Below are 21916 nucleotides of genomic sequence, written 5' to 3' on the forward strand. Positions count from 1 at the left end.
TTAAATCAGTGTAACTTAGTGCAAAAATCGGACTTGCGTACGTGGCACGAGCGTTTAGGTCACATGGACATTAAAGAAATACAGAAAATGTGCAAGAATAATGTGATAAACGGTGTGGACTTAGCTAATTGTGACAGTTTTGTGTGTGAAGGTTGTGCTTACGGAAAACAAGCCCGGAGACCATTCCAGAAGTCCAGCAGAGGTCCACTGCAGCCAGGTGACATGGTTTATAGTGATCTCTGTGGGCCCATGAGCGAGCCCTCAGTACAAGGTATGAAATATTTCATATTATTCAAAGATGCTGCCACTGCTTATAGACATGTGTACTTTCTTAAGAACAAGAGTGATGCTTTAGAATATTTCAAGAAGTACAATGCTATAATCAAGAACAGATTCTTGCATAGTGTGCGTGTGTTGCATACAGACAATGGCGGTGAATTTAAGAATAAAGCTTTTCAAGAATATCTTGATAGTGAAGGCATCATGCATGAATTGACTGCACCATACACACCAGAAATGAATGGAAGGGCCGAACGTGAGATGAGAACGATTATGCAAAATGCTCGGTCTATGCTATATGCTCGTGATATATCCCTTGATCTGTGGGCAGAAGCAGTTAGTTGTGCTGTATATATATTGAATCGTACATCTTCAAGTCAAACCCCAGATGTCACACCTTATGAACTATGGACTGATATGAAACCAAGTTTAGATCATGTAAGAGTGTTTGGATGTGTGGGTTATGTTCATGTACCAGATCAATTAAGAACGAAGCTAGAGAGTAAAAGTCGGAAATTGATGTTAGTGGGATATGAACACACAAATTACAGGATGTATAACCCAGAAACGAAAAGAGTGACTGTGTCAAGGAATGTTATATTTGATGAACATAACACACCAAATTTTCAGAAAAGTGAAGCTGAAGTGTCACTTCAATTTGGTGATGATGATGAAAGCGAGAATAATTCCGAACAAGTTGAAAGGGTAGTAGTAGAAAGGGTGGCACAAGAAGAGGCTGATGATACTGTGGATACCTCTTATGATGATGCAAATGAACAGGATGAGACTTATATACCACCTCATGAAATTGAACAAGAAAGTTTAAGCCATGACATGCCATACAACTTGAGATCCAGGAGAGATTGCAATTTTGAAGTGAATCTGTCAGGTAGTTTAGACGTACCAGTGACTTATAATGATGCTATCAACAGCCCAGAGTGTAAAGAATGGCTGAAAGCTATATCTGAAGAGCTGGAATCCCATCGTGAGAATAACACCTGGAGTTTTGTTGACCGAGAAGATCATAGAACCATAACGTCTAAATGGGTTTTCAACATTAAGAGAAATAAAGATGGTGAAGTAGAGAGATATAAGGCCCGCCTTTGCGCTCGTGGCTTTACACAAATTCAAGGTCTTGATTACTATGAAACTTTTTCACCGACCACCAGATATGAATCAATTAGAATATTGCTGAGCATTGCTGCTCAATTGAATTGGAATATAAGACAATTGGATGTTAAAACAGCTTTCTTATATGGAGTCCTAGAAGAGGACATATTCATGGAAGTCCCTGAAGGTGTTAAAGCACCAGCTCCTAATAAGATATGCAAATTGGAAAAATCCCTCTATGGGCTGAAACAAGCGTCCAGATGCTGGAATAAGAAATTTACAGACTTTTTAGTGAAATTTGGTTTCAAACAGTCACAGGCAGATAGTTGTGTTTTTGTAGGTAATTTTGAGAAAGTGAAAGCACTGTTAATCTTGTATGTTGATGACGCTCTGGTTATGTCTGAGTCCACTAGAGTTTTGGACCTGATTGTTGGCCATTTGAAGACAGGTTTTCAAATTAAAGAAATTGATTTGAACAAATATGTAGGATTAGAAATAGTCAAGAACAATGGCGCTATCTGTGTCCATCAGAAAAGATATATCGAGCAGATAATAGGTAAGTTCAATTTGAATACTGCTAATGCATGCAATACACCTGTTGATGTTAACGTGCCTATTCAAAAAAATGAAACTGAAAATGATAGGATTGATTTTCCATACCGTGAAGCTATTGGCTCGCTATTGTTCTTGGCAAATGCAACTAGGCCTGACATATGCTTTGGTGTTAATGTTTTAAGTAGATATATTAACAATCCAAGTTTGCAGCATGTAGCTCAAGTAAAAAGAATAATCAAATACCTTATTAAAACAAAAGATGTTTGTATTAGATATGAAAAGCAGTCAGACTTAGTTGGTTATTCAGACTCAGATTATGCCGGGGATTTAGACACTAGAAAGTCAACTACGGGTTACTTGTTCATGTTAAATGGTGGGCCTATTTCTTGGGCTAGTCAGAAACAGCCCTGTGTGGCCTTATCAACATGCGAAGCTGAATTTTTGGCTGGTTGTGAAGCAGCCAAGAATCTTTTATGGCTAAAGCAGCTTTTTAAAGACATTGACTTTGACATGAATTGTACAACTTTGTGTATGGATAATCAAAGTGCTATAAAGCTGATAAATAACCCAGTGTTTCATAAAAAAAGTAAGCACATAGATGTAAAATTTAATTTCATTCGTGAGAAGGTCCAACAAAAGTTGATTGATATTAAATATGTGCCTAGTTCAGAACAACTTGCGGACATTTTTACCAAGGCTTTACCGGCTGTTCAGTTTATGAACATTAGAGATCAGATACTTTCAGTGTTGTAATTTTCTTTGTTTTGACAGTCAAGAAGTTGTTCTGTTGTTGATTTACAGTTATGTTTTAGTTAAATATGTACTGTGAGTAATTGTACTACTGATTGCTGCAATATCAGTCATTTCAAATTTAGTGGGAGTATTGAATATAGAAATTTGATATTGGCTGATTTGGCTGCTGTCATAGACAGCACTTTAGTTTTTATGTTTAGTTCCAAAACTGACCATATGGCGCTAGTTGTACGATGGTGGACGTTCGGTCGTACACGTTTACTTACCGGTGTTATTCGATTTAATATATTCATTATTTACGAAAGTCTTCTTGTTTTTCTCATATCGCCAAGTACTTCGATACCACTCAAAAAATATTGAATGAAATACAGTGTTGCCAACCTTATTTTAAATGTCATCTCTGACAAATAAGTGAACACTGATTTAAACTTTCACGATTTTTACACATTATTAAATTATACAACGCGATTAAGTCCCGTTGTATAATTTAATTAAATAAGTGAACCTTAGACATGTTTTTTTTTTAATTTCATTCATTCATTCATTCTTTTCCCGCCCGTACCCTCCATTTTTGCTACTTCTTGAATTAAAAATATTTGTTAAATTTACAATTTTATTTCAAAGTAAGTGCTTGGTCGTAGAAAAAGTATTGTATGCAACGTTGTTTAAGAGAGGTCAAAAAATACTCGTGGCGTCTTTATTAACAATTTTCGGATTCGCCTCAAATTGTTACTCACGCCACTCGCCTTTTTTGACCTTTCTTAAACAACGGTTGCATAAAATACTATAATAACATTCATTTGGATTTGATTTGGTTTGATGATTTCGCTCGAACACTCGGGGGCAAAGTTTGTTTAACCCTCGTGCTTGGAAACCCTCGCAACGCTCACGATTACATTTTTCGAACCAGTCATTATTGATAACTCTTATAAAGGCGTCGGCTATCTGACGCGGTTGCACGGACCGAGTGAGCGGGTTAACGAAAAGTAGTATGATTAGTATGAACAAGTGCGACATATACCGCGGTATTCGGAAAACAAGATCCGTCCTTGAAAAGAGAACGATACGATATGTACTAGATACCTGTTAGTTTAGATTTCAACTAGATATCTTTTGCAGCTCAATTCGGGCAACCAATGTCACTTTTACGTTAAATTATCGTATTAAGATCGTTTCAAAATCGTTTTGAGATCTAATAAAAATACATAACGAGACGTTTTAGACATTGTTTGTATCTCCAGAATCGCGGAAATGTCAAATTTGACAGGATATCGTTGTCGTATCTTGGTTGATGTCTAGTTCAAAATCCGAATCGGGCCCATATTGTACCTACAATGGTACCCGCGTGCGTGCACCTGCACCGCACCCGCTCCATGCATGCACCCTCGCTAGCTAGAGGACGCCCTTGTTGTACCTATTGTACTTATAACAAATAAAGCTACGCCACCAAGCCAGCTGCGCCTGGAACAATAGCGTGGCGTGGCGTCAGTGACGTGCAGGTGAATGAAGCGGAGGCTCACATCACTCACTGAAGTTGTTGATACAGCGAACTGAACAAAAGGCCAAGTAAACAATCAATTTTGTTTTCAACTAATCCATCGACTGTTTACTTAATAAATTTAGCGAAGGCTGCAGAAATGTAAATAGTAAATTTGGTAGTCAACTTTTTTTTTTCAACTAATATTAAATTAAGTTGTCTACTCTACTTACTGAATCCGCATAATGCGATTAATTCCCGAAGCTCTGCGCGCCGCCGGCGCGTTTTTGCGAACCTCAGCCAATAATCCATTGAAAGGAAAAAAGCGGCCAAGTGCGAGTCGGACTCGCCCATGAAGGGTTCCGTATTTAGGCGATTTATGACGTATTAAAAAAAACTACTTACTAGATCTCGTTCAAACCAATTTTCGGTGGAAGTTTACATGGTAATGTACATCATATATTTTTTTTAGTTTTATCATTCTGTTATTTTAGAAGTTACAGGGGGGGAGGACACACATTTTACCACTTTGGAAGTGTCTCTCGCGCAAACTATTCAGTTTAGAAAAAAATGATATTAGAAACCTCAATATCATTTTTGAAGACCTATCCATAGATACCCCACACGTATGGGTTTGATGAAAAAAAAAATTTGAGTTTCAGTTCTAAGTATGGGGAACCCCAAAAATTTATTGTTTTTTTTCTATTTTTGTGTGAAAATCTTAATGCGGTTCACAGAATACATCTACTTACCAAGTTTCAACAGTATAGTTCTTATAGTTTCGGAGAAAAGTGACTGTGACATCCGGACGGACAGACGGACAGACAGACAGACATGACGAATCTATAAGGGTTCCGTTTTTTGCCATTTGGCTACGGAACCCTAAAAAGGCTGAGACGCACACTTGCCACACAACACGCAACTCGCTAGCTCTACAAGGCTACAGAATAAAATAAAATATATGTATCTGTTTATATACTCGCATCGCAAGGAAATTAACCCTTTAACCGCCAGAGTCTGATATATAAGACATTACATATTATTATCCAGCTCATTTCGCCACAGTCTGATAAATAAGACAAAGATCTGATTTGATTTTTACAGCACATTTATAACTCCCGTAAAACAAAAAAAAAATCCGACTGTCGACATATTTTTGTAGTGGTCTTTTTTGGTAGGGCGTGACAAATAAAAATACATTATTGTAATCATTCATAGATTTAATGCTCAGTAAAAGGTGTTTAGCACGCAAACCACTGCTCCAAGTAACATTTATTTTATTACATCAATATACAGGATTAAATAATTATAAGATTACATGAATTCAATCGAACATAACCTCGAGCAAAAACGTCTGCCGCCCAATCTGACAGTTCTCTGTCTCCACCAAATGACCATAGATACAATAACCAAAAAGTATAAAACCCGGTGCATATATATACTACATGATTATCAGTGTAAAGCCACATACAGGACATTAACTAAAGCCGGTCAACCAAATCTTGTCAGTAAAAAAAGGCGCGAAATTCAAATTTTCTATGGGGCGATATCCCTTCGCACATACATTTTTCAAATTTGCCGCTTTTTTCTACTGTCATGATCTGGTTGACCAAGTATAGGTATTATGATGCTTACAATATGTATATGTCGTAGTCAGATCGTATAATCTGCCGTATTACATTACGGCTAGCCGTTTTCAAAAACAGGGGCGTTTTGAAATGCGGCGGTTCGACAATTAGCCGGATTGTCATTGCGACACGTTCTTCAATAAGGCGGCATACTTTTCTTATTTTTTGATATATCTGGTTAATTATGTTTTAACATTATATAGAGGATATTCACAGTCACTTGGTTTGTATTTTGGACTAATCCATTCAGCCATTTTCAATTTATAGCAGTTCGAAGTCAACAGTGAATTGTGAAATTTTTGAACGATTTCAAAACAATTTGTTAGACCAAGTATTGAAAATGTTACAGTATGTTATATATTTGTGATCTACTCACAAAGCCCTTTGATTTGGTACCCCACAAGGTATGTTTAAACGAAAATAAAAATAAAGTTTGTACTGCCGACTTTATGACGTCACAGCAACTACCCCCACCACTTTCACGCTTGTCATCTCATATATTTGGGTTCAGGGCATTACACTGAATGCATTGATACCATATTCACCCATATCCGAGACGACATGAGCGAAAATCGATTTCTAGAAGACTTTTCTTTCGCTGGCCGATCCACTATGTATACGAATGCTTCTTTTATATACTTAAGTAATAAAACTTAAGTAAATATGTACTTATCTACACTTCCGATTTCATTTTTCCTTCCTTACTTATATAAAATTTTAATTTTATTCACTAGGAAATTGCAATGAATCGTCATTTGCCATATAGGTATGTTACAGGCCAATGAAGATACTACATACCTACTTAATGACAAACAAAGGTGAAATAATGCATATCGACAGCTAATACTTAGTTAATATAGCGAGCGTAGATTGCTTCCCGGGCTCCAATAAAACAATCATAATATCTGCCTGTTTGGACAGCCCGGCCCGGACCATAGTTACATTACACTACTAACAGATGCAAATACAATAAGTTAAGAGTGCAGGCAGTATGGAGTAGAGTGACGGCAGTGACGCTGTGCGCATGCGCGGCGCGTGCGTCAGCGCAGCGGGTCAAGAGCGCCCGCCGCCGCCGGCGCTGCGGCCTGGCAACTCACAACGAGACCAGCACGGCTCAAGCACGAGTCAAAAGCTTCGGTAAACCAGTATAATATTCGGCCCTGCAGCAGTTGTGTGAGAAACCGGCTTAATGTAGGTATTGGCAAGGTGCGAAGTCGGTGGAGGGGGAAGTGGCGCTGATCGTCACAAACACAGGTAATCTTATGGAATGTCCGCCATTAGTACTAGCGGCAGCCGCTTGAACAAATTTTACTCCATAAGATTTAACGTAGAAAGTCCGCCAAAATGAGGGCAGCACCAGTCGTGCACCTAGCGAATATCAAGTTCACATCAAACTGGTGCACTCAAGATTTCGACTCGCTGCGTCCACGCAACCGTTGGTAACGCATCACTCGCTGCACTCGCGCGCAATCACATCTGTCTCAAGGCGCACACGACTTGTCTTGGTCCGAGCGTGGCCCGCGCATGTTACTTGTGGTCGTATGTGCGGGATGCGCCGCGCCCCATTCACCGGCGCTGTGGGTCGAGGCCGGCGGCTGCGGCGGGGCGGGGCGGGGCGGGGGGAGCGGGTGCATTCATGGCGCGAGCCACGCCGTTTGGCCGCCGGCCAGCTGATGCCCAACATCACGCTCCACTTGACACATCAAAGGCCAAGCTAGATTGCTACTTGCCAAATTCCCCGGTTAAAATACGCAATGCATTTATTTAATTGAAAACAAACCCGCGCGAAAGCTTCATTCATTTGCGCTCGAAACGGGAGCGCTGCATGCCGGTCTCATTCCATTCAACGTAAACTACGGAAGTAGTTCCGAGGCGGAGCTTATTTTGCATCAAATAACGTGTAATATGCAGTAGTTAGGGGGTGGAGGGGAGGGGGTGTCCGGAGTCCGGGCAACGACCGCTGCCGGCGGCAGACGCTCGCCGCTCGCCCACCGACTATCGACGGGGCTGCTTTATTTATTGCACATCGTGTGCCCACAAGCAAAACGAATGGAAAAGCATTTTCATAATGTATATAGAAAACCAACTAGCTATTTTACAGACAACGAACAAAATGCCGCTCTTTCAAAGATAGAGTCGCATCTTTCAGATGCGATGTCCGTCGTCGTCACAACCATGTAGTGTGCCAGCGCAAGTCATTTTCCGCTTGGAAAAGGAAATTGTTTCTTGCGACAAATCCGGCCTATTATCGGGACAAGCCGCTCGGTGTAGGGCTGCGAGGTCTATCAATCACCCGCCGATAGTATCGCGCGGCGAAATTAAATCCGCTGTGAATGAGCCGTGGGAGGGGGTACACGGTGGGCAGGGGGGGAGGGAGGGCCGGATGATGGATGACGTCAATAACGAGGCGTCAGCCGCGGGTCGCGCGGCGCGGCAACGGTTGCCGCGGCAGGGAACCGCCGCCGCCGCCGCTGCTGCGCGCAAGTTGTGGATTCGATTTTATTACCTCCCGTCCATTGTCTACGTATGCCTATCTCATTCACAAACAATAACTGTTGAATTTATGCAGTAATAATTGTTTATGAGCCGCTTTTAAATCTCGTTCCTTTATATGCGGAAATTATCGTTTCTAATTCCTATTAACAAACTTGAAAACTCGGGACTCTATTTATAATCTAATCATAATCACTTAGATTGTAGTTCATTTAAACGTAATTACCTAGCTACCCTTAAAATTAAATATATCGACTACCGTAGGCTCAAAGGGCTTAACGGACAAAACGCGATTTTTCAGGAGAGCCAAAACACAGTTTTTTTTTGAGAAAAAAAATCATAACTTTTTTGTTTGTTTCAATAAACTGATGCCTGTATGTTTTAAACTGATTGCATGAACTTATAATACAATACTTAGTTACGAAAATAGCATGTCCGTTACGCCAAAAAACACGACTGTTTTTAAGAAGGGCGTCCCTTACGCCTCTTTTTTATGGATTATCTTATTCGAAAAAGGGCGTAATTTACAAAAAAAAATACTATTTCAGTACCATTTGGCGTAAATCCAACAATTTCGTTGCAATATGGCAACTTTCATTTAAGGAACACTATACTTCTAAGTACTATAATTTACAATTTTTTTTTTCAAAAACTTAGAGATTTTATTCATTGTTAAGTTTTTTCCCCATTTTTGTTATTTTGGATACTTAAACGTGGAAAAGGTAGTTTTTTTAGCCACAAAACCAATGTTTTATTTTTTATTTGTTTATATTACTTCAACAGAATCACTTCTGTCCTACCATCTGTATCTATTTATGTATATCAAAACAATTTATAACAATTACTTTTACTATAGAAAGTATGTATGCGTTATTTCTGTTTGTAATCTTAATTTGATCGTAAATTTTACTTTTACATACCATAATACTATTAGGTACAATAGTAGTTTTGACTAGGGTTTGCTCCCGGTACTGAGTTTGTATGGCGAGAACAGGGAATTCCCGGGAATTCCCGGTTCTCGCCATACAAACTCACTACCGGGAGCAAACCCTAGTTTTGACATCTCGTATTCAGTAAAATTTAATGAATAAGTATCTGATTATTTATAATATAACATCAGAGTAGGTAGCAAAAAAGACAAATGGCCAGGCCTACGTACTTCTATGTAAACGTTTATAGACAGTAACTTTCATAACGTTAATTCTATAAATTAGGGTTTAAACAAAAAAGTATTAATACTACGTCTAATCAAAATTGCAAATGGCCCAGTCACATACAAAAGTAAAAGTTATCAGTCTAATCTTTATCAATCGCCATAATTATCATTTGAATATAGTCGTGTTTTATTATTTTCATAAAACTGATGAAAAAAGTACCCACTAGTTCAGTATAAATTGTCAAATTTTAGTAACCCTGTAATAAAGCATGAGCACATGAGCAGGTACTGTAAGTACTTACCTAATAAAAAAATGACATGGAAATCCCACTTAATTAACTCGAAATTGTACATAGTATGTTTGCGTATCTCTTACATTGAATTCTCTAACACTTGTATAAATATCCACTAGTTGTGGGCGTAACGTACATTTAGCACTCAAAAATCTACTGCAAATAGGCGTAACATAATGACAATTCCGTCACAATACATTTTCAATGTTGCAAAATTCGTAAGGACTAACATTAATCACTTCCCATTAAGGCCCGACAATCTGCGATGTTTGAGAGACAGACAAAGGGGCAAACTAACTACAACAAAATGCAAACTAACCAAGTCTGCCAAAACCAGCTATGTAATCGGTCCGAAAATATACAATGCTATCCCAAATGACATACAAAACATAGAAAATAATAACTCATTTTATAGGAAATTAAAGAAATGGCTAATTAATAATGCTTTTTATGACATTCGAGAATTCTGTGACATTTAAATTGAATTTACTTTAGTTTAATTTTTAAATTTATGGCTATTTCTTATTCTAGTTAACCTGACATTGTATAATTTGTTTCAAAGTAAACTTTGCTCATTCTGTTATCAATAATGGAAAATGTAATTAAGAATAAGTGTTAATTTAATCTTATCTCTAAGTACCTACAATGTTTTGACGTGTAATGTATCCGTGCATATACGAAATAAAGAAATATAAAAAAAATATGAAATATAAAATAACTGTCAATAAAATAGCACAAATTTGTATAAAATTTCCGATGCAAAGGGCGTATCGTACAAAAAGTTGGGAGTTACGCCAAAATGTCTCACAACATTTATTTGAATTGGCAGATACGGCAAAATGCGTTGGAAAATTGTGTTCGCGCATTGATTTTTCATAGGGCTTAACGGACAAGTTCAAGTTATGGAGACGTTAAATATACCAATCGATAGAGAAAAAAATACTGAGTATAACTGCATTCATAACTCATTTTCGTCATTTTGTCCCTTACGCCCTTTGAGCCTACGGTAGTCGAATTATATCGGTTTCAAGTACCTACTGTGAGATACTTTTAAGCTCACAACAAGTTCATTGCAGACAAAGAATGCTCAAAAGGACTCGTTCTTGTTTCACAAAGTCTGCCAGTTTTATCGCAGTGTTTTGTTCTTTTTTCAGTTGTAACTCTGTAGTTCTAAAACTTATAAATCGTACCGACTGTTTGTTCTTGGGAATGGTTCTCAGGACATTGTGAGCGTAGGTAGTAAAGATACCTTACTATACTGCTAACCAGCCGGTCCGCGAGTGTTGTTAAGTGTTAGCTTGTAAAAGTTGTTAATAACAGCCCAAGTAGCATGTAAGTGTCGGCAAAATCAATATACCAGCTAATTTAGAACTTAGAGTAATTTAAGGGACGTATAAGGGTGTCAGAAAAGATTTAAGCTGTATAAAAGGTATTTTACAGTTATTATACAACTCAAGCTGTATAAAAGCATTATAAAGGATACTGCGTAAGCATGAGGTGCTTTATCAGAATATAAAAAATCTACTATAACACTTTAGGTGTTGTGTGACACTACAAGCTAATTCTACCCTTAAAGCTGTATACAGGCTGTATTGTAGTATCACTTGGCACTTGTAGCTGTACAAAAGTATCTGTCAACTCCGTTTTAAAACTTTAAGAGTTGTGAGACACTACAAGCTAATTTTAGCGTAAAAGCTGTATATTGGCTGTATTGTAGTATCACTTGGCACTTGTAGCTATACAAAATTATCCGTCAACTCCGTTTTAAAACTATTTCTTATGGCGTAATTTTACTCTCCTATAAGTATAGTAGTTGTATAACTTCTGCCTATAAGGGTATTATAAAACTAAAAGAATAAATGATAGCTATAGTACAGCTTTTTTCTGTATTACTGACAGAGCCGATTAAAGCAATTTTGTGCCGTAATTTGACACTCGTATAAGTATAGTATAGTTTTACGAGTTCTCACTGAGTGTAATATAAAACTGAAGGATTATACTTTATGTAAGGAGAACCAAAATACAGCCAAACGATTAAAAATATTCTATTTTAAAGCTGATTTGAATCTAAAAGCTATAAAAGTTACTCCACTAATTACATAGTAAAGCTACTAAGATTATAATGCTCTCCAACTATCTTGTAGGCTGTTTAAAAATTGTCGCCATTTTACAATGAATTAAAACGTATTTAAAAATGTAATTAAAGAAATACTTGCAAATATTTAGCAAAAACTAAAGCCATTTTAAGATTACCAGCTTAATATAAATTGACTATAATGACTATAGCAATAGAAATTATATTTAATAAAAAAAATACTAACCTTAAAAACAAACACTATCTTAGCAATTTTTTTTATTTTTTTTGTGTTTCTCTTGATTATTTTGCGGGCGCGTGAATATTTTGCCGGTAAATATACACAGGTTCACAATAAATATTAATCGGCACTTAGGTACCTATATAATATCCGCTCCCAAGGTCCTTTATTAATATTTAAAGTCCCTTACTTATCATCCACTTATAACATTTGTCGCCATTACAAATATTACGAATGAACAAGAAGACATTTTAGTTTCTTAAATTATTTTTATTCTCTTGTATTTCTTTTTAAAAACTTTCTTACAACTTATATTCTTAAATCATACTTATAAGATATTATCTGTAGTGTTAAGGTTTCCTTTACACCAAATTACAGCTATAATACAGCTATTATACAATTTATACAGCTTATATATAGCTACTCTACAGCTCCAATAACGCGAAAAGCTGTGTAATTTCGGCCCTTTTTTAACTTATAAGGGCTATATAAGCGCTTATACAGACTTTGTACAGCCTAAGTGTACAGCTTATAGTATACAAATAAACTTATATAGGTACAGCTTTTATACAGCTTGAAATGCTACTTGGGAGGGACATTAACGTACGGGGCACGGACATTGGTCGCAGTCGCGCGGGACTTGAACAAAACTAAACTGCTAGCTACTATACTACAGTGTGGACACACTGTTCAACGACAATCTCTAAACCTCAATGCAAATGCATTGTTTTTAGTAAGTACTGAATCTTTGTTCAGACACTTCAGACTTAATGGAAAGACGACATTCGGCTATAAAATACAGAATCGCTACATCGATATTACAGAGGTCGGTAACGATAACGCGCATGTAACATCTCTGGAATTTCAGGCGTCCAAAGGAGGAAAGTAACTGATTACCAGTTAGTTTCGGCAAGCGGGCAGGAGCGCTTAAAAAAAACATTTATTTCAAGCTACAAGGCTCATAATCAGTTGTAAAAAAAATTGTCTTATTGCTAAAATCATCTTATTCTTATAATAGGTAGGTAATTAAAAGATAAACTGTACGTCAAATGGCGGTAAAAGATAACTTTTTTCATACGCATATATGTCACGCATCCGTAGTTTTTTTTAAATTCATACACAAAAGAATGAAGTCCGAGCCTATTCTCATGTCATGTCACTCGAGATCAAATTTTAATGCCGTGCGGTTTATATTTAAAAAAAAGGCCAAGAGCATGTCGGGCCATGCTCAGTGTAGGGTTCCGTAGTTACCATTCTGCCAGAATAGGCTAAACGGGGGCATGTACATTACAAGCAAAAGGGGAGTACTTTCGCAGCGCTTTGTAAGAATTTTTACTAAGAAGAGAAGACTTTTTGTAATATGTAACTCAAAAACGGCTAAAGTGATCATGTTCGCTATACTTAGTTTTCATTTAATGTCTTTCTTAAGCTCTGTTTCTACGATTATTTTCATAGTTATTGGACCCATGGTTCAAAAGTTAGAGGGGGGGGGGGCATTTATTTTTTCTTTCGGTGCGATTATATTAAATAATATTCACTTTACCTATCAAATAAAAATTTTAAGTGTACTGTGGGTAGGCACATGACGTGATGAGTGTTTACAGTCAACACGTCATGTGACATTTAGAAATAGAAAATATATTTAATTAAAATGAACAATTATAATTACATTTATGTAAAGGTTACCTAAATACCACTCACGCAGACCCATAGTATATAAGCCCGTTCTTGCTAAATAAATCAGTGAGTACTCACCAGACTTTCTTGTACTGCCAAGACGAGACAAAGGGCAAAAGGCATATCGGCACGTTTCGTAGTATTTTCGAACCCTCGTAGTTTCGGCTTGGATAATTAATTACTACCCCGAACACCAAACACTTCATGGCGATTCTGCCAGTCGGGCTACTCGAGGCAGCCCCAGCTTAAACGCCGCCCAGACCCAGTCACCCAGCAAGCCAGCTAGCCAGTCACCCAGCAAGCCAGCTCCACTGAAGCCCAAACGCAAGAAGCTCACCAACGAACCAGGAAGCCGAAGCACAGCACTAGACCGCGTCGCGCTCCACGCAGCTACGACCCTGCACAACTATGGGAGAAACAAGCACAGCTTCAGCCCATTGCGGCCTAAATACAATCACGGTAACAATCATAGTAAATACTGAAGGACAGCCTACAAGAACAGCAAAATGGACAAGGAAGCCGCCACCCAGACCTATAGTATATAAGCCCGTTCTGGCTAAATAAATCAGTGAGTACAACTCAACAGACTTTCTTGTATTAATTAGGTACTATCCCGAACACCAAACACTTCAGAAGACCCCTATTCCCTATTTTGAAAGTCCTATCCAACGATACTGTAAGTCTGTAACTTACACCCACACTTTACATATATAGGGAGATACCCTAAAATATATTTTTGAAGTGAAAACTTCTTTAGCGGCGCTGTGCACTTGGAGGTGGGGAAAAAATGTTAAACTCGAGACTGCGTAAGGCGTAAGGAGTAACCCTCTCTTTCTACCGCGCGGCGAAAATGTATGCCTGAGCCTGCTGTTTCGTTTTTATTCACCAAAAATTTTAGTCATTACGTATCATAATCAGGTCAATTATTTAAAACTGGACTTTCATATTAAGCAATAAAGCTCAATGTTATAATCTTGTACGGGCTGAAATACGAGGATCTCACAGTTACATTCTAACTTTATATCACTCCAATATAATTCAATAAAGCTACATCTTGATGAAATCGCTAATAAAAGTGAACTCTAGTACTGGTGAATAAAACTCAAAATATCATGACCAAATATATTTAGATGCGAGGTCTGCAAGGTAACTTTACAATTTCTATTCGGATTTTAAACAATTAACGCTACAAATTTAAGCTCACTGGCCAGCAATTTCGGAACTAAAGTTTTTCAATAGTAAGGAGGATGGGTCAATTATACATACCTAGTGCTGCAAGTGCAGACATTTTGGACTAGTTATTGAGTTTTCACTTCTGTCGGTACTCCCGGAGTGCAACCCGTTGTTTTTTTTTTTCTAGATTTTATTGTACGACGTTGTCGGATTTATTGAGTTACTTACACATTCATGCCAATAGTGAGGAAATGAGATGACATAGAATCTATCCTCTTTCATTTCCTAAAAAAAAAGCCAAACTAACCATTTAATTTTATTATCTATTATTCTTAGTTCGAATGCCGCCCTAGGGGTGCGGGTGAGGGGACTGGGGGGTCGCGACAGCAATCGTCAGGCGCTTAACGCGCACTTTACGAGCGGCTACAACTTACATTCGTCCACAATTACAACTGACGATGCGTAAACCTTATTGCCAATACACAAGGTCCACCAATAGTAATAGAGTATTACTGCTAGTTTACGTTTACGAGCAACCGACTGCTGCACTCCGTTCTCGTAAATCGTCAGCAGCCCGCTCCGCCCCGCGGGGCCCGTTCGCCGAACTTCAGATTGCCTCTCGACCTTGGTTAATGACACTTGGACAAGTTTTTCGCCTTTGTCCTTAACGGGTACTTACTAATTACCTTCAACTTTTTCTTAGAAAAAGTTATTATATCTTTGAGAAGAGAAACGACAAAAAATTTAAGAGTAATGGAACAACTTCAGAACAATAAATGATTAAGTTGATACCTATCTAAGATTTAATCAAGCTACTTAAGGGCTATAGGTCAAATTTTCTACCCATTCCCTTAGGAGTTCCTCAGGGCTCGCACCTGGGACCTTTTCTTTTTGTTTTATATGTGAATGATATTGATACTATTTTTCAGTCTTCTTCCCACATTCTTGACATTCTTTATGCAGACGACACTAAAATATATAAGACTATTAGAAATTATGATGACTGTGTTGCGTTACAATCCGATTTGTCACAATTTGAGGACTACTGTCAGCGAAATCATTTAATTCTAAACGCTGAGAAATGCTACACTATCACGTTTTCCCGCTTAAACATAATCCTATTATTTTTGATTATAAACTAGCTGGTAGCAGTGTCTCACGTGTGTCGTCGATTCGAGATTTAGGGATCACTCTGGACGCTAAACTCTCCTTTAATTAACATATCGATAATATTGTGACAAGAGCTTATAAAAAATTAGGCATGATCTTGCGTTTAAGTAAACCATTCAGAAGTACGTTCACGTTAAAAGTCCGCAGTATTTTGGAGTTTGGCAGTGTTGTTTGGAGCCCACATTTCGGTATTCAGAAGTCTCGACTTGAAAGGATTCAGAAGTAAAAATCTTCGAAAATTGTAACCTTTTAACAAGGTTACCTTATCATTGGGCCATTGGGTTATCTACTGAATTGATTGGGTTACCGAACTGATACGCTTAAGCCTCAAGAGGGGTTTTCCGGTCCTTGGTTATAATGTTGATCGTTTGTGAATTATTTGCTGAACAAGAGTTGTATTTATTAAAAAATAAATAAAGTTTATTCAGTAACATAAAAGTATGTTATTAATTATCTTTTATTCAGCCCAACGTTAATCTTTCCCAGTATTAGGGCGCACATGTGACATATTAGCTTAATAAAGGGTCTGGTGGTCTCTTATCCAGTCAATATACACCTCTTATAACTCCTGTTACCTACCCCTTATAATTCCGTTAAATGGCTGCTACAACGCTCTTAAGTAGCTATGCATGTGAACTTAAGGCTGCCTAAATTTGTGCCCATTTAAGAGTTATAAAAGCTGAAAATGCGCAAATTCAGCTCTTATGCAGCTTTTATATTCAGCTTCAAGCGTATTCGTACTTCATTATTCGGCTACTACACAAGCTATCTGTGCTACTTGGGTTCCCACCGATCGGCTGGAGTCGGGCCGCGCGGAGAATATTTTCAATGTGCCTATACCATTGACGTATATCTCAGGACTGGCCTAACGGGCAATAATAATGGTGCATGAATGGGGCTAGTACAGCGGTATGACACCGCTACAACGCGATTGGTTGATGGGTTCGTATCAGGGATGTTGCGAATATCCGCATCCGTAACCGCGGAACTTCCGCATTATTTTCAACATCCGCATCCGCATCCGCATCCGCATAAAATCGATGCGGATTTAATGCGGATGCGGATGTGGATCAGGTCGGTACAGGAACGTTTTAGCATCGGCGTAACTGCGTAAGTGCTAGACTGCTAGGTAATTTAGTCATTAACCAAAAAACCTATTAGAAATGAGCAGTCAAGCGTGAGTGGGACTTAATGTACGGAACCCTTGGAACGCGAGTCCGACTCGCACTTGGCCGGTTTTTTGAAATAAAAATTACTAAAATGTAATATTTGACGTTTTTTATGGTACTATCTTGACATCCGCATCCGCATCCGCATCCGCGGATGTGAGCCTTTAAAAATCCGCATCCGCATCCGCGGATGTCAAAAAATCGGCATCCGCAACATCCCTGGTTCGTATCACGTGCGCGATTGGTCGTAACTAGTTGCGTTAGTGTAAGGCCTGAGTGGACGCTCGAAGCGGAGCGTTCGGCGGGGCGTGCAGCGTGGCGTCGAGCTCCCAAGGGATTTGAGCAGCATGCACTAAGGCCGCTACTATACGTTTGCATTTGTTTAACATGCACGCCGCACGCCCCGCCCCGCTGCACGCCCAACTCGAGCGTCCACTCAGGCCTTACACTTAGACTGCTCGAATTCTTGAGTGACACCGCTGAACTAGTAGCATTTTTAGTGCCCGTAAGGCGCGTCCTGAGATATACATACGTCAATGGCCTATACATTATGTATGACAGAAGGGATGGAATCCATCCGGAGCCGTCCGCGTATGCGGGCAGCCGACAGGCTTGCGGCCGTACAAACGTGAAATGCGCTCCGACTCCGCCCGCCCGCGCGTTCGGTGGGAATCGTACTTTACTGACGTGGCTCTATCTAGCTAGGCTCTCTCGGTCCATCTTTCTGCGCACCCCGCCCTGGATCGCGATTACTTACTTGTAGTACAATGTGCGTGTTTGTTGCAGGGACCTGTCGCACAACAACATCACGACGTTGCCGCGCGGCGCGCTGCAGCCGGCCGCCTCGCTGCGCGACCTGTCAGTATGAGTACCTACCTTACTTATCATCTCAGGTCAGCGATGAGATGACCAGAAACGATACGAGTTATGACGTTTGAGCCAAAACAGACCGTTGTCGTAATTTTATACAGGTTGCTCCAAACCTCGACGTCCAAAAATGTTTAAAGCGAAAACTTCTTTAGCGGCGCTGTGCACTTTTTGAGGTGGGGAAAAAATGTTAAACTCGAGACAGCGTAAGACGATCACGTGACCGTAAGATTTAGATGGCATTTAAATCAATAAAGAAAAATTCAATGGCATTACATGAAAAACTGTTACATGTAATGTCATTGAGTCATGATAAATTACTTATGACTATTGACACTATATGTAGTTAATACATTTTTGACCTTTTAAAAAAAACTTATGGTCAAGCAGTCTCTAAAATAACCAAAAGTCCTTGAAATCGCTTGTAATTTTTTTTATTTAGGTAGGTAGCTTATTTTTTTTTCTAACTCGCAGTCAAGTTAGGATGCTGATTTTTTTAGCAACTGCGCGGTTTGTAAAAGATTATGTTACATAAAGTAAAATTCAATAAAGTTCAATAGTTTTTTTTTATTAATTATGTAATTGGTTATCCCGGAATTTCTTAACAAATTTAAAAGTTGATAAATTCATAACTCGAAAACTACGAAAAATCGGCTAACATACATGGGGTATATTCTGATAGCCCACGATGTGAGGAATCTAAAAAAAATTTTGGACGTCGAGGTTTGGACCACCCTATAGTTTTCTGTTAGAGCCACACTACACTAGCGTCTCCCGAGTGTCGGCGTCTATTAGTCAACTCTCTGGGCTATAACCGCGAAAGTCGAAGTTCGCAAATTGCGGGTATCTGTCTCTATCTCTCTAATTACGTCTTCATTAGAGTAAAAGAGTAAGATCCCCGCAATTTCCGAAAATCGGTTTTCGCGGTAGCCCCTCTGGGCAGCTGTTTGACGCAACGTTGGCGCAACTGCGCAGCGATGCCATTTTCCATAGCGCTGACTAGATTCGATAGGTAATCAAAAGACGCTTCAAGGATTAGGTAGGTACACTAAGTATGTTCATGAAAGCAAAAGCAAATTGATTGATCTAAGTAATTAATTGCTCAAGATAGTCGGGATAAGTGCGGTGGTGATACTGCTTGTGCTGCTTTTATCGATAAGACGACACATACAATACAGTAAGTAAACCAAAAACGTTATACTTACTTACAAGATCGGATAATGAACTCTTTATGTTTAGCCTGTTTGGCCAACTTTTAATATTTACGGAAATTGTTAGGTACGTTAAGTAATATGTGTTGGTTTTATACAGCGACCAAAAGTGTTTGGATAGACCCTAACCCTAAGGTTTTTTATCCTAACAGTTGAAACTTTAGTTAAGTAATTATGTTAAAGTTATGACTGGACTGGATAGATCAATCAATCACTTTATTTCGTTACATCATAGGTGTAAATAGGTAATAGGGTGTTATACATGTAGCTGCTAATGATGTACCTTTCCGGCGTAGGTACAATTATTTACGATTAAATTATTAGTTACTAACTGAAAAAGATTATAAAATAAAAATTTCAAATGTCAAACAACCTTAACATAATATAATTGGTTATCCCGGAATTTCTTAACAAATTTAAAATTTGATAAATTCATAACTCGAAAACTACGAAAAATCGGCTAACATACATGGGGTATATTCGGATAGCCCACGATGTGAGGAATCTAAAAAGAAATTTTGGACGTCGAGGTTTGGACCACCCTGTAGTTTTCTGTTAGAGCCACACTACACTAGCGTCTCCCGAGTGTCGGCGTCTATTAGTCAACTCTCTGGGCTATAACCGCGAAAATCGAAGTTCGCAAATTGCGGGTATCTGTCTCTGTCTCTCTAATTACGTCTTCATTAGAGTAAAAGAGTAAGATCCCCGCAATTTGCGAAAATCGGTTTTCGCGGTAGCCCCTCTGGGCAGCTGTTTGACGCAACGTTGGCGCAACTGCGCAGTGATGCCATTTTCCATAGCGCTGACTAGATTCGATACTCAAAAGACGCTTCAAGGATTAGGTAGGTACACTAAGTATGTTCATGAAAGCAAAAGCAAATTGATTGATCTAAGTAATTAATTGCTCAAGATAGTCGGGATAAGTGCGGTGGTGATACTGCTTGTGCTGCTTTTATCGATAAGACGACACATACAATACAGTAAGTAAACCAAAAACGTTATACTTACTTACAAGATCGGAGAATGAACTCTTTATATTTAGCCTGTTTGGCCAACTTTTAATATTTACGGAAATTGTTAGGTACGTTAAGTAATATGTGTTGGTTTTATACAGCGACCAAAAGTGTTTGAATAGACCCTAACCCTAAGGTTTTTTATCCTAACAGTTGAAACTTTAGTTAAGTAATTATGTTAAAGTTATGACTGGACTGGATAGATCAATCAATCATTTTATTTCGTTACATCATAGGTGTAAATAGGTAATAGGTACAATTATTTACGATTAAATTATTAGTTACAAACTGAAAAAGATTATAAAATAAAAATTTCAAATGTCAAACAACCTTAACATAATATACCTACCTACAACTAGTAATAAGAACGTAAAATGTGCGTTTAATATTAAATTAAAATTAAGAATAATGTAATAACTTAAATGTCTAAATATATCACATAAAAAGTCTTGACATTATAATATTTTTTTTCCAAAAGTTTGCGCAATAACCTTTGTCTTTGGACTAGTAGTCACTGACTTCAAGTCAGTTGACTCAGAGTCTCAGGTGACAGTTTATTGTATAGCTTTGGGCCCGTTTGTTACAATGTTGTTGCGCATAAGGCTAGTTTGACAAGCTCTAGGTGCACCAGGGGTTCTAGGCGTTGATTGAAACCTTATTGTGGGGCTCTCTCCTTTGGTTGGAAAATATCAGATAGATTGTTCTAAATGAATGAGGTTACCATCCTTAATTGTAAGCTTTTTTACCTAGTGGATCAGCAGCAGTAAATGTAGACATTTCCCGGTAGTTTGCGGGGCAGTAAACCGCCGCTCGCACACAACTGCGGCCCACAGTCCCGCGGTCCCTCGCCGACAACAAACTTTACCGCCAAGGATTACAAGCCTTACATTTTTACAACATAATATATAAACTTGAATTAAGCTTTAAGCCGCGGCTGAATCAACTTTAGCGTAATTTAATGTAGCACTTTACGGCCGAGTCTCATCTCTGGCGTGATTGATAAAAGGGTCGGATGGTTTACGTCGTGAGATAAACTGCGCCATCTAGGTGGTAGGCAGGATTGCCAGTCATAAATGTTTTAGTTTAGACAAGTTTGGGAAGTTGGTCTATAGAACGACAGTTGTCAGAGTTGTCCGTTAAATGTCGACAACATTTTACAACCCTATTAAAATTAATGTGGTTGGGGTCTGTTGGGGTTGAGGGATTTAGTGTTTGTGTAGATAGGTATATCTAGAGATGGGCGCCGACCCCTAAAAGCGCGGCGGCGGCGCGCCGGCAAATATTGGCCGGCGGCGGCGTGGCCATGCATTTTGATGACCTTGGATACATATGGCTCCTTAAAATCTTTTTTTTTTATATACGGGGCAAACGAGCAGACGTAACACCTAACGGTAAGCGATTACCGTCGCGCGTAAGTGCGTTGCCGGCCTTTAATATAGGAATACGCTCTTTTCTTGAAGGTTTGAAGGTCGTATCAGTCCGGAAATACCGCAGGCTTACTCCATAATCCACATTTCACAGTTTAGCTGTACGAGGCAGGAAGTTTCTGGAGAAACGCACAAGAACTGCCAACCATC

At 38.6% G+C, this 21916-nt stretch overlaps 1 protein-coding gene across 1 annotated transcript in view; it reads left to right on the forward strand.

Moving 5' to 3' along the window:
* Positions 1 to 21916, forward strand: part of LOC134654427 (lutropin-choriogonadotropic hormone receptor) — an 89109-nt gene that overhangs the window by 14589 nt on the left and 52604 nt on the right. The window contains exon 2 of the mRNA XM_063509867.1: positions 18035 to 18106. Coding sequence (XP_063365937.1) covers positions 18035 to 18106 — 72 coding nt within the window. The remainder of the gene's footprint in view (positions 1 to 18034; positions 18107 to 21916) is intronic.

The sequence above is a fragment of the Cydia amplana genome, chromosome 15, assembly GCF_948474715.1.
Source record: "Cydia amplana chromosome 15, ilCydAmpl1.1, whole genome shotgun sequence".
Lineage (NCBI taxonomy): Eukaryota > Metazoa > Arthropoda > Insecta > Lepidoptera > Tortricidae > Cydia > Cydia amplana.